General features: G+C 31.5%; 1 protein-coding gene across 1 annotated transcript in view; it reads right to left on the bottom strand.

The window, feature by feature from the left end:
- Nucleotides 1-710: 710 nt before the first annotated feature.
- The window catches only part of dmtn (dematin actin binding protein), a 22,812-nt gene continuing 9,841 nt past the window's right edge, over nucleotides 711-13,681 (bottom strand). The window contains exons 6-16 of the mRNA XM_059357688.1: nucleotides 12,289-12,397; nucleotides 11,758-11,802; nucleotides 10,867-10,995; nucleotides 9,590-9,687; nucleotides 8,839-8,944; nucleotides 8,224-8,279; nucleotides 7,223-7,265; nucleotides 6,808-6,848; nucleotides 6,066-6,131; nucleotides 5,578-5,658; nucleotides 711-3,133 (exon numbers count right to left, since the gene is read on the bottom strand). Of these exons, the coding sequence (XP_059213671.1) occupies nucleotides 3,020-3,133; nucleotides 5,578-5,658; nucleotides 6,066-6,131; nucleotides 6,808-6,848; nucleotides 7,223-7,265; nucleotides 8,224-8,279; nucleotides 8,839-8,944; nucleotides 9,590-9,687; nucleotides 10,867-10,995; nucleotides 11,758-11,802; nucleotides 12,289-12,397 (888 nt within the window). The 3' untranslated portion in view covers nucleotides 711-3,019. The remainder of the gene's footprint in view (nucleotides 3,134-5,577; nucleotides 5,659-6,065; nucleotides 6,132-6,807; nucleotides 6,849-7,222; nucleotides 7,266-8,223; nucleotides 8,280-8,838; nucleotides 8,945-9,589; nucleotides 9,688-10,866; nucleotides 10,996-11,757; nucleotides 11,803-12,288; nucleotides 12,398-13,681) is intronic.

Here is a 13,681-nt window from a genome sequence, read left to right as displayed (position 1 = left end):
TTAATGTGGAATATATTAATATACTAATATTTATTTCATTTAAAATATTTTATTTTATATTTATTTTATTATCATCACTACTAATTAGTTAATTTATTATTGTCCTGTTTTTCCTATTTGGTAATTTTTCCCTTTTATTTATCATTATATGTAAATCATAATTTTCCTACTTATTTATTTATTAGTTCCCCATTTCTCCATTATTTTATTAAATGTATTATTCCCATTTAATTATGATTTTACCATTTATTAATTAAATGTATTTTCTGATTAATTTAAATATTAAACTATATACTATGAATCCGTTTAGATAAAGAAATAAAAGTTGAAATAATTGAAAACCGCAAGATAACAAAAATATTCCTGTTACTGTGGGAAAACATCAATATACTAATATTTATTATATCTGTTATATAATAAAAATGTTATTTATATATTTTATTATCATTACTAGTAATTAGTTATTTTATTATTGTCCTATTTTTCCTATTTGGCTATTCCTATTTATTCTTTTATGTAAATCATAATTTTACTTATTCATTTATTATTTCCCCATTTATTAATTATTTTATTTTATGTGTTATTCTCATTGATTTGTTTTTTTATGGGTGAAACTGAAACCTTTTAGACTAGAAAAATAAAATAATAAATGTGATGAATATGTCAGCTGGGTGTGATGCGTTCAGGGACACAGTAAAATCAGACACCGCAGCGTTTCATCTCTTTATTTTGATCCTTTACATCGAACGACAGAAACAGAAACGAGACGAGCGTGAAGAACGGACGGACTGCTCCTTAAACCAGATAAACAAACAAACAAACAGTATCTCACAGTAAAAATAATTACAATCCTGAAATAAATAAAAAAGTTCCACATAATAAATAATTTTCAATCTGAAAGGTGTTTGTGTGACGCCGGAGGTCTCAGCAGCTTTGTGATGTCATGAAGCTCAATTATGGATTTATTAATGAGATTCTCAGCTCCAAATAAAAACAATAAAATGAGACGAAGCTGCAGAAACATTCGCTTGTTCGCTTTTTTTAAATTTAATCTGCAGAATTTTTAAAAACATTTTTTGTCTTCGCTGTTTGTTGAAGTTTAAATTAATTGACTTTCAGAAACAACGAAAAAAGTTTGAAAATGAATGATCCTGAAAGTTTGTCGAGTTGCAAACAAGGCACAAAATCTGACATTTTACTGTTAATTTATTGATAAATAATAAGTTAAATAAGTTTCCAAACTGCAACCAAAAAATATTTTTATTGCAAGTCAAATTAATTAGTGATTTTCTTTTTTGTTACAAAAAATGTTTTGATCTGCAAACAAAAAAATGTGGATTTGCAAATAAAGTATAATTTTGTAAAGAATACTTATGGATTCTAAGAACATTTTTAATTACAAATGCATGAATAATAATAAAAATATTTTTAAAAATAAATTAATCTTTGGTTTTCACCTTCTTGAACTCAAAAACAATTATAATTGAATTGCAGGTTTATTATAGTTTTGCTCTCAAATCTTTCTTTGCATAAAAAGACACAAAATAAACCCAGAGCTCATATTACTAGGTCAGTTTTGTGTCTTAAAAAATAAAAACTGTTTTATTGCAAGTAAAATAAATTTGTGATTTAAAATGTTGCAGATCTGTCAGTTTCTACTTGTTAAAACGTTTGATTCAAAAGCAAAACTTTTGTGCAAACAAAAGTTTTAGGTTTGCATCAATCCAGTTTTTGACTTGCAATGAAACGTTTTGTTTTGATTGCAGAGTTTGGTATTTGTTTTTTGGTTGCATAATATTTTTTAGATGATCATCTTTAAAAATGACTGTTTTCTGAATGGAGTCTGGTGCAGCAGAGTTATAAATCAATGCATATCATTATTAGACAGTTTTTATGGATTATTGATCAGTTTAAGGAGTTTTCAAGAGTCTGAAACACAAATCAAAGTTAATAGAAAAATAAAGATGATTTAAGGTTTAAATTAAGGGATGCTTTTGTGATATTTTGACAATTTTATGGGGTTTTATGCATTAGTCAGTCTGAAGCCAAAACAGAGAATTATCTGTGATTTAATGTGAATAAACGGATCTAAAGGTGCTGAAATAACTCCAACATGAGGCTGAATTGATGCTTTGTCAGGTCTAAAGAACACAAGAACACTGCTGTCAAAATGAATAAGATAATGAGCCTTTAGAGATGCAGTTTGTTAGTTGGTGGTGCAAAGAATAGATAATTTTCTTTTGTCTTCAAGTATTTTAGGTCCATAATTCAGACAGAATGAGGAGCTCAACAAGCTAAAATGGGCCGTATGAAGCTAAAATAAAGAGATTTATCTGTGACATAATGTAAATAAACTGATCTAAATGATGCAGAAATAACTAAAACACCAACCTGATTTATTAAAAGTCTGAATTGAAGCTTTGTCAGGTCTGAAGATCAAGAACACTGCTGTTAAAATGATGGTTTTCTGAACGAGTCTGGTTCATCAGAGAGTTTCTGACTTGAGTTAAATCTGTCGTCGTCTCGTTAGTCGGACGAATCGTGGCAGTAATCGTTGTTAGATATTAAAAACGTCACGTTATTATAAACTTGTGACTTTTGTCCCTGTCAGGCTCCTGTAGGAATGATTGGATTTTATTGAGTATTTCCAGCACTCTGATTGGTCAGAAGTGGTGCAGTTAAAGGTGAACTTGAGCTTCATGACACCAGGTGAGTTAAAGGCCGTTACCTGCTGACGGCGAGCTGATGAAGACCTCCGGACACCAACGCGTGATGAAGATGATGAAGATGAAGATGAAGATGCAGAGTGGTCACATGATGTTTGCAAGCAGTGTGAGTATAAGTGCAGCACAGGTAACATGTCTGAGTGTCAGTGCATCAGTAAGGTTAGTCAGAGTATAAAGGGTTAATCAGGCCCCGCCTCCCGTCCTCAGATCCAGGGACGTGATTGGTTAGTTGGATGTTTGTTGATGTTTCCTGTCATCAGGTGTCATCAGGAGGCGGATGAGGTCACTTCCTGTTAGAAAAGCGAGGCTTTCTTCTTCAGTTCATTTCGTCTCCATAGCGACAGACGGTCGAACTCGGCCATCGGCATCCCGAAGAGCTGCAGGAAGTCCTCTGGAGACAGGTGTCTCTACGGGGGGATAACTCTATTATTATTATTATTATTATTATTATTATTATTATTATTATTACTGCTCCGGAGACAGGTGTCTCTACAGGGGGATAACTCAATTATTATTATTATTATTATTATTATTACTGCTCCGGAGACAGGTGTCTCTACAGGGGGATAACTCTATTATTATTATTATAAATATTATTATTATCACTGCTCCGGAGACAGGTGTCTCTACGGGGGGATAACTCTATTATTATTATTATTATTATTATTATTATTATTATTACTGCTCCGGAGACAGGTGTCTCTACAGGGGGATAACTCTATCATTATTATTATAAATATTATTATTATCACTGCTCCGGAGACAGGTGTCTCTACGGGGGGATAACTCTATAATTATTATTATTATTATTAATTTTATTATTATTATAAATATTATTATTATTAATGCTCCGGAGACAGGTGTCTCTACAGGGGGATAACTCTATTATTATTATTATTATTATTGTTATTATAAATATTATTATTATTACTGCTCCGGAGACAGGTGTCTCTACGGGGGGGATAACTCTATTATTATTATTATTATTATTATTATTACTGCTCCGGAGACAGGTGTCTCTACAGGGGGATAACTCTATTATTATTATTATTATTATTATTATTATTATTATTATTATTATTATTATTATTATCACTGCTCCGGAGACAGGTGTCTCTACAGGGGGATAACTCTATTATTATTATTATAAATATTATTATTATCACTGCTCCGGAGACAGGTGTCTCTACAGGGGGATAACTCTATTATTATTATTATAAATATTATTATTATCACTGCTCCGGAGACAGGTGTCTCTACGGGGGGATAACTCTATTATTATTATTATTATTATTAATTTTATTATTATTATAAATATTATTATTATTAATGCTCCGGAGACAGGTGTCTCTACAGGGGGATAACTCTATTATTATTATTATTATTATTATTATAAATATTATTATTATTACTGCTCCGGAGACAGGTGTCTCTACGGGGGGGATAACTCTATTATTATTATTATTATTATTATTATTATTATTATTACTGCTCCGGAGACAGGTGTCTCTACGGGGGGATAACTCTATTATTATTATTATTATTATTATTATTATTATTATTATTATTATTATTACTGCTCCGGAGACAGGTGTCTCTACGGGGGGATAACTCTATTATTATTATTATTATTATTATTATTATTATTTCTGCTCCGGAGACAGGTGTCTCTACGGGGGGATAACTGTATTATTATTATTATTATTACTGCTCCGGAGACAGGTGTCTCTACGGGGGGGATAACTGTATTATTATTATTATTATTATTATTACTGCTCCGGAGACAGGTGTCTCTACGGGGGGATAACTTTATTATTATTATAATAAATATTATTATTACTGCTCCGGAGACAGGTGTCTCTACGGGGGGATAACTTTATTATTATTATAATAAATATTATTATTACTGCTCCGGAGACAGGTGTCTCTACGGGGGGATAACTCTATTATTATTATTAGACAGGTGCTTCTGCGGGAGGATAACCGTTATTATTATTACTATTACTACTACTATTATTATTCATAATATTATTATTGTTAATATTTTTATTACTACTACTACTACTATTATTATTATTATTATTATTATATTATAATTGTATTATTATTATTAGACAGGTGCCTGGTGTCAAACAGGTGTCAAACTTTTCAGAATCATCCTGAGACTTAATTCAGGACTATTATTATTCACATTTATTCAATATTTTCTTATTTATTCATGATTATAACTACCATTTATTCATTATTTTCCCTTTTATTCAAAGATTAATTTTATTATCACTGCTTCTGTTTATTTATTATTTTCCCTTTTGTTTATTTATGTATTATTTATTTTCCTGTTTATTTATTATTGTCCTATTTTTCCAATTATTATTTATCATTCCCATTTATCCTTTATTGTTATTGTTATGTATTCATAATTTACCTATGTTTTTATTTATTATTTCCCTATTTCTTCATTATTTTATTTTATATATTATCCTTATTAAATGTATTTTCTTTTTGTTTATTCATGCATTTAAAATTGTCCTATTTATTTAATATTTCCCGACTTATTTATAATTTACCATTTAATAATTAAATGTATTATTTTCCTATTAATTTTTGTATTAAACTTAATTCTATGAATCTGATTACTTAGATAATAAATGAAAATTATTATTATTATTATTATTATTATTATTGTTATTTAAGATCTAATGCAACAGTCATTACAGTTGAAATAAGATCAATAGGAAAAATAATTTAGTTCTTTAAACATATATATATATATATATATATATATATACACACACACACACACACACACACACTCACACACTCACACACTCACACACACACGCACACACACCTCCAGGCGGGTGCGGTCAACTCCTGGCGGCAGCTTGCAGCGCCCTCTGTGGGTCACAATCAGAGCTTCATATGGATAAATCTGGAAAAAAACAGGAAGAAATGATAATATATATTTAATATATTATTATTATTATTATTATTATTATTATATAATTATATTAATATATTATCAAGAATTTACTTCATATTGCCACAAAATAACATACATTTTTTAAACACAAACTAAATATTCTGATTAAATAAATCAGCAGCATTGAAAGAACATAATATAATAATAAACTTTCTTTATAGAACCGTTCATAAAATGCTTTAAGAGAGACAAATTAATAACAGTGGTATTAAAAACAAGAGACACAAGGAGCAAAAAAGTAAAAATAAGAAATAATAAATATTTTTATAAAAAGAAATTAAATAAACAAATCTAATGTGAAGTTTTTGTTCATGTCAGTTAATTATTAAATAATAAATAATAATAAATATTCAAACCTTCTGTTCGAGGATACTCGGCAGAGAGTTTCCTCTGTCCATCCTCTCCCTGCGAGCTTCTCCGTTCTACACACACACACACACACACACACACACACAGTATAAAAGATGCTCCCGCCTGTATTTATGACATTTATTAAATATAAACAACGTCACATTAATGCAGAGCCCAGAGTGAAGCAGAGAAAGATTTCACAGATTTGCTGCTGAAACTATGAAAAATATAACTCACACATTATGAAACTGAAAAAAAGCTCATAAAAATAATAAAACTTTGTGTTTGAAAGTTTGAAATTTAATTAAATAAGATTAAAAGTGAATAGCAACTGAAAACTATAAAATATGTATAAAATATATTAAAATAATTAATCAATTAGAATAAATTACATTAAATGCATTTTAATTTAATATAGTGATAGGGACAACATTTAATTAATTTAAATAATTTAATTCATTGAGTAATTCATTATTTCATTTTTATAAAGTGATAATTTAATTACATTTATATCTTAATTCATTGATTAATTCATTATTTCATTTTTCATTTTGATAAAGTGATAATTAAATTAAATTTATATATTACATTTTTTTCAGAATTTTTTTGAAGTTTTAAAACTCCTGAAAATCTGCAGAAAAAACTCAAATACAAATTTTTTTTTTTTTTTTTAGCATTTTTAAAACATTTTGCAAACCTTTAAAACTTTCTTCAATCTTGCAAACCTTTTTAAAATGACATTTGAACCTTCGGATGTTCGTGTTGCAGACGGATTCTTACCTGAGCAGCTGCAGAAACAGAAGAACGACAATATCAGTTATTAATGTCACATCATATTCATAATATGATAAACATAATCATGCTGTTGGGACTCTGTGAGGTGAGTCTGACACAAGAAAACCTTTTCTATGGTGTTAAATAATAATAATAATAATAATAATAATAATAATAATAATAATAATATTACAGTAAGAGGTTGAATAAATATCATTAAATCTGCTCAGAAATCACAGAAAAAATCTCCTGAAAGCTGCAGAACCCAAGAATCTGTAAAGTTTCTCTTATTTTGTCTTTTCAGTTTGATTTGAAGTGGAAAATCTGACACATTGTGCAGAAACTGTTTGTTTTATTAATTATTTATTTGTGACGTTGAGAGTCTCACCTGTCTGCTGTCCTCTCTCTGAGGAGAACTCTGCAGACTGCATCTGAAAAAAACAATTTTATATTTAATACGAATCTCTGAGGAACAAAACTCACTTTTAAAATGTTTATTTTCTACCTAGAAACAGAAATATTTGAATTTAATATAAATATTATGAAATAAATAAATAAATGATGAATATTCTTCATGTTTATTCAGACAATCTTCCTCCTGAAAATATTTTTTTTCTTGAACTTTAAATATAATTTGACTGAAAAACTAATTTAAAAAATGCAAACAATGACATGAGCTAAATGAATAATATTTGAGATAAACATGATACATTTAGATAAATAATTAAAATAATAAATTAAAAATAAATTATATTAAAATTAACAAGTCAAACTATGTTGTAACGCTGCCGACCGAAAATATAAATCTTAAATATATAAATATAATATAAAATAAAATAAATTAGATTAAACATGCTGGAGTGCTTCAAGCCACTGAAAACTATTTACAATAATATATATATATTTAAAAATAATAGATTTTAAAAAATAACTATATTAAATATTTTGCAGTGCTCTGCCTCAACCAACTGAAAACTCTGAAAATTTATATTAGAATATAATAATAAATTAGATTAAAAATGTAGTCCACTTCTTAAAACAACAACAAAAAATAATTATAAAAAATAAATAAGATTAAATATGCTGTAATGCTCTGACACAACCTACTCCTAACAATATATTTGATATAAAATAAACTAATAAACTACTATTAAAATAGATAAGATTAAACATGCTGTAATGCTCTGCCTCAACCAACTAAAAACTATATAAATATATATTAAATATATATATAAATAAATAAATTAGATTGAATATGTAGTCCACTTCTGAAAACAACAAGAGAAAATAAATGACATAAAATCTGCTGCAGTGCTCTGACACAATCTACTAAATATCAAATATATAAAAAATGATCTGATCTGCATAAAGTATCTGATGTGAACTCACTCGGGTCAGACCAGGTCCTGAGTGGGACGGAGACTTGGACGCACTCGCTGACAAACCTGCAGACAGACAGAGAAACCGTCAGACTGATCCTGAACCAGGATCATAAACAGGACCAGAACCAGGACCAGAACCAGGATCATAAACAGGCCCATAAACAGGACAAGGACCAGGACCAGAACCAGGACCAGGACCATAAACAGGACAAGGACCAGGACTATAAACAGGACAAGGACCAGGACTATAAACAGGACCAGAACCAGGACCATAAACAGGACCAGGACCAGAACAAGGAACATAAACAGGACGAGAACCAGAACCAAGACCATAAACAGCACAAGGACCAGGACCAGGACCATAAACAGGACAAGGACCAGAACCAGGACCAGGACCATAAACAGGACAAGGACTATAAACAGGACCACAAAGAGGACAAGGACCAGGACCATAAATAGGACAAGGAACAGAACCAGGACCAGGACCATAAACAGGACAAGGACCAGGACCAGGACCATAAACAGGACCACAAAGAGGACAAGGACCAGGACCATAAATAGGACAAGGACCAGGACAAGGACCAGGACCATAAACAGGACCATAAACAGGACCAGGACTTACTGGGGGTCATGTGGGTTCTGTCGGGCAGGGACTGGGTCTTCCTGCGGAAGCTGATGGCTTTCTCCTTCTCCTCCTTCAGGATCAGGCGGCCCAGGTTGGACTGGATCTGGATCACACAGCAGGAGGACAGTCACTGTGTGCGTGTGTGTGTGTGTGTGTAGGACCAAATTAAATAAACTATTTTTTTAATGAAGTGAAAATTTAATTTAATTTATATATTCACTTTTTTTTGATTTTCAAAGTTTTAAAACATGAAGAGAAAAAACTAAAAACACAAAAAACTGAAAATCTGCAGAAAAAAACACTATAAAAACACAAAAAAATTAAAATACAAAATATTTGCAATTTTGCAATATTGGCATTTTTTAAGCCTTTTTAAAACATTTTGCAAACCTTTAAAAATAATAAATTACTGACACACACACACACACACACACACACATATATATATATATAGTCTGTATAAATAATAATGGTACAACAAAATAAAAATCCACCATAAATTGTAAAGTGCAAATCTCAACAAAATATTAACTCTTGACTTTCCAATAAAAATAATTCTTCACATTTAACTCAGTTGATTTCCAGTTCTGTACTTCAGGCCAGTTTGTCTACTTTACTCGAGTATTTTCCATTTACGTAACTTTAACTTCTACATTCATCCTCCATATTCAGTAACTTCTCCCATCAAGATGTAACAATAACAACATGAAAAAGGTTTTAAAGGTTAAATCTGTTAAATCTCTGTGACCTTCTCCAGCTCGTTCTCCTGCAGTGTCTCCGCCTCGCCGCTCAGATCCTCAAACTCGTCTTCCTCCTGCAGCTCCTTCTTCTTCCTCCACTCGATCTCTGACAAACACACACACACACACACACACAGACACACTGTGAGCCTGAAGAAGCAGCTGATTCTGATTCCGACAAACAAAACCAAACCACAAACTGCAGAATATCACTAAAACAACATTCAGTGTTTTTAATCTTTGACTCTCAGTCTCGTATCGATTTCTATGATATCCGTCCATCCTTCGGCATATTAGTATTAATTATTAGATTACTTTACTGCAGTTAAAGTACATAAAGTATCAGCATTAGCAAAAACAAACAAACAACAAAACAATTACATGAAAAATAATTTGATTAGATAAAATATTTGGTAGTTCAGACACAGCCGACTGAAAACTATAAAAAATATATATTAAATATAGGAAAATATAAAATAAAATAAATCAATGTGTTACAGTGCATTTAGTCATTTGCACAGCCAGACCTTCTGAAAACTACAAAAAATATATTAAATATATAAAAATAATAAATTAAATTACTTAAATATGTTGTGAAAGCGCCTAAAGAAAACATTGTATATTAGTGTCTGTGTGTGTGTGTGTGTATGTGTCTGTGTGTGTGTGTCTGTGTGTGTGTGTGTGTATGTGTCTGTGTGAGTGTATGTGTGTGTGTGTGTGTGTGTGTGTGTGTGTATGTCCCTGTGTGTGTGTGTGTGTGTGTGTGTGTGTCTGTTTGTGCGTGTGTATGTCCCTGTGTGTGTGTGTGTGTGTATGTCGCTGTGTGTGTATGTCCCTGTGTGTGTGTGTGTATGTCCCTGTGTGTGTGTGTGTGTGTGTGTGTGTGTATGTCCCTGTGTGTGTGTGTGTGTCCCTGTGTGTGTGTGTGTATGTGTGTCTGTTTCTGCGTGTGTATGTCCCTGTGTGTGTGTATGTGTGTGTATGTCCCTGTGTGTGTGTATGTCCCTGTGTGTGTGTGTCTGTTTGTGCGTGTGTATGTCCCCGTGTGTGTGTGTGTGTGTGTGTGTGTGTGTGTCTGTGTGTGTGTGTGTATGTCCCTGTGTGTGTGTGTGTGTGTGTGTGTATGTCCCTGTGTGTGTGTGTGTGTGTGTGTGTGTGTGTGTGTGTGTGTGTGTGTGTGTGTGTGTGTGTGTGTGTGTGTGTGTGTGTGTGTATATGTCCCTGTGTGTGTGTGTGTGTGTGTGTCCCTGTGTGTGTGTATGTCTGTGCGTGTGTGTGTGTGTACCCATGGCAGCCAGTGAGGGGGGGCAGGGCCAGTACTCGGTCTCTATCTTGGACGGTTGGTTCGGGTCTGGAGGCTGAGCAGCAGGAAACTTAGCAGACTTGATCACCGTCTCCATGTGTTTGTTTACATCTGACATGAACAAGAAAACAAACAAACAAACAAACAAAACACAGAAACACAACGACGTAAATAAATTCACTTAAATATATTGTTAAGTTTTATTATTTGATGAATAAAATCTGACTGAAATACAATTAAAAAAAGAATAATACATTTTCTAAATATATTTTTTCATATTTATTTATTTGTTTTCTCTGTAATTAGTAAAAGTAAACCATTTAATTATTTATTAATATTCTTTCCAAGCCTATACAATATTGTACAATAATAATTTACAATAATTAAATGTTTCTTTTTAGCATTTTCACAGTTTAGTTCATGGTTAAACATTCTTGTGTTTATTTAATAAAGAAAACGCTTTCTTTTATGTCATTAATTCTACATTTTTAGACATTCTTTATAAAAAAAACAACAACAACGGTGAATTTAGCCCTGAATTTTTTTTTTTTTTTTACCAAAACAAGGGGAACATAATCTTCTATCATTAGTCGCTCCATATTTTCTTTACTAAGCAATAAAAAAATGTGAATTTAATATTTAAATCTTTAATTTCACAACTATGAAAACAAACAGTTGAATTATTTATTTAAATCTCTTTGACAGGAATAAATACATTGTGTTTCTTTAGATATCAGACTTTCTTCACAAAAACAAGGAAAATATGTTTTAAATTCTTACAACACATTTTGTATTTTGTATTTTCTGTCTCATAACTATTAAACAATAACTAACAATAACTTTATTTCATGAGCGTGGAGATGAGCAGCTCACCCTGTTTGTAGATGGGAGGTTTCCTGTAGATGTTCAGTCCATCGTCTGCAGACACAAAGAGACAAAGAGTCAAAGACACAAAGAGACAAAGACACAAAGACAAAGAGTCTCAGTGTGAAGAGAAACACACAATAACCACATAATTATTATGATTATGATTATGATGGTAAAAATAATAATAAAGATAATAATAATAATTATTATTATAATAAATATAATAATAATAATAATAATTATTATTATATTTATTATTATAATAAATATAATAATAATAATAATAATTATTATTATATTTATTATAATAATAAATATAATAATAATTATTATTATTATCTTTATTATTATTATATCTAGGTTCACCTGTGTGTGTGTGTGTGTGTGTGTGTGTGTGTGTGTTTGTGTGTGTGTGTGTGTGTGTGTGCACGCGCGCTTGTGTGTGTGTGTGTGTGTGTGCGTGCGTGCTTGTGTGTGCGTGCGTGCATGCTTATGTGTGTGTGTGTTTGTGTGTGTGTGTGTGTGTGTGTGTATTACCTGGTCTGTGGAAGTGCTGCTGGCTGCTGCTGATCTTTCGTGTCGCCTGCAGCTGCAGCGTTGATCCTCCAGGAGAACCGCTGTCACTCTCTGCTCTGCGTGCTTTTACCTGCACACACACACACACACACACACACACACAATAAGATATTTAACCCTTTATCACCCTTCGTCCCTCTGAGGGACGAAGAGTGGCGGTGGGTCTCAATAAAAACTTTTTTTGCAAGAATGAGTCCAAGAGTTCACAACATTCATCAGACCTTAATTAGACTGTAATGAAATGTGGTTCATCGTTAATGTTTCTCTTCAGATAAACTGTAAAAACTGTAAAACTGGAGGTAAAAATCTAATATCTTCAAAAAAAAAAACTGAACTGAAATAACAGTGAATATTAATTGAAGAAGCCTGTTTCCACGGTGATAAATTGTGTTTTCTACGAACAAACAACCACAAACACCAGAGTTTAAACATGTTCTTTATATTACAGCTTTAAGTTGTTTTTCCTTCTTTTTGTTTTTTAAATATAAAAAAGAGTGGTGCAACTTATTAAATGCTCAGACTGGTCAAATTCAGCATAAAAGATGCTGCTTGTTTTGCACTTGTTAAACTCTGATCCTTTTGTCTTTTTTACAACAACCCGACAGAAAGCTAAACTACTGAACACAGACTCTCTGTTCTCAGAGGCTGCAGGAAAACTTTAAATGTCACATTTTAACTCTGAAACAGAAACAAAGCTCCGATTGAAACCGCAGAACCAGAATCTGAAGCCTTCAGTCAGAGCTTTGTGTCCGGCTCGTAAAGCGTCCGGCTGACTCATTTCTACCAGGTCACTGAGGGTTCATCTACTGCACGACTGACCGCTTATTCTACTGATCGACTGTTTATTCTACTGATCGACTGTTTATTCTAAGGATCGACTGTTTATTCTACTGATCGACTGTTTATTCTAAAGATCGACTGTTTATTCTACTGATCGACTGTTTATTCTACAGATCGACTGTTTATTCTACTGATCGACTGTTTATTCTACTGATCGACTGTCTATTCTACTGATCGACTGTTTATTCTACTGATCGACTGTCTATTCTACTGATCGACTGTTTATTCTAAAGATCGACTGTTTATTCTAAAGATCGACTGTTTATTCTACTGATCGACTGTTTATTCTAAAGATTGACTGTTTATTCTACTGATCGACTGTTTATTCTACTGATCGACTGTTTATTCTAAAGATCGACTGTTTATTCTACTGATCGACTGTTTATTCTATTGATCGACTGTTTATTCTACAGATTGATTGTTTATTCTAAAGATCGACTGTTTATTCTACAGATTGATTGTTTATTCTAAAGATCGACTGTTTATTCTAAAGATCGACTGTTTATTCTACAGA

This window comes from Centropristis striata, chromosome 19 (assembly GCF_030273125.1).
Source record: "Centropristis striata isolate RG_2023a ecotype Rhode Island chromosome 19, C.striata_1.0, whole genome shotgun sequence".
Classification (NCBI taxonomy): Eukaryota; Metazoa; Chordata; class Actinopteri; order Perciformes; family Serranidae; genus Centropristis; species Centropristis striata.
The sequence above is the reverse complement of the archived record's forward strand: the minus strand, read 5'-3'. Positions and strand labels throughout refer to the sequence as shown.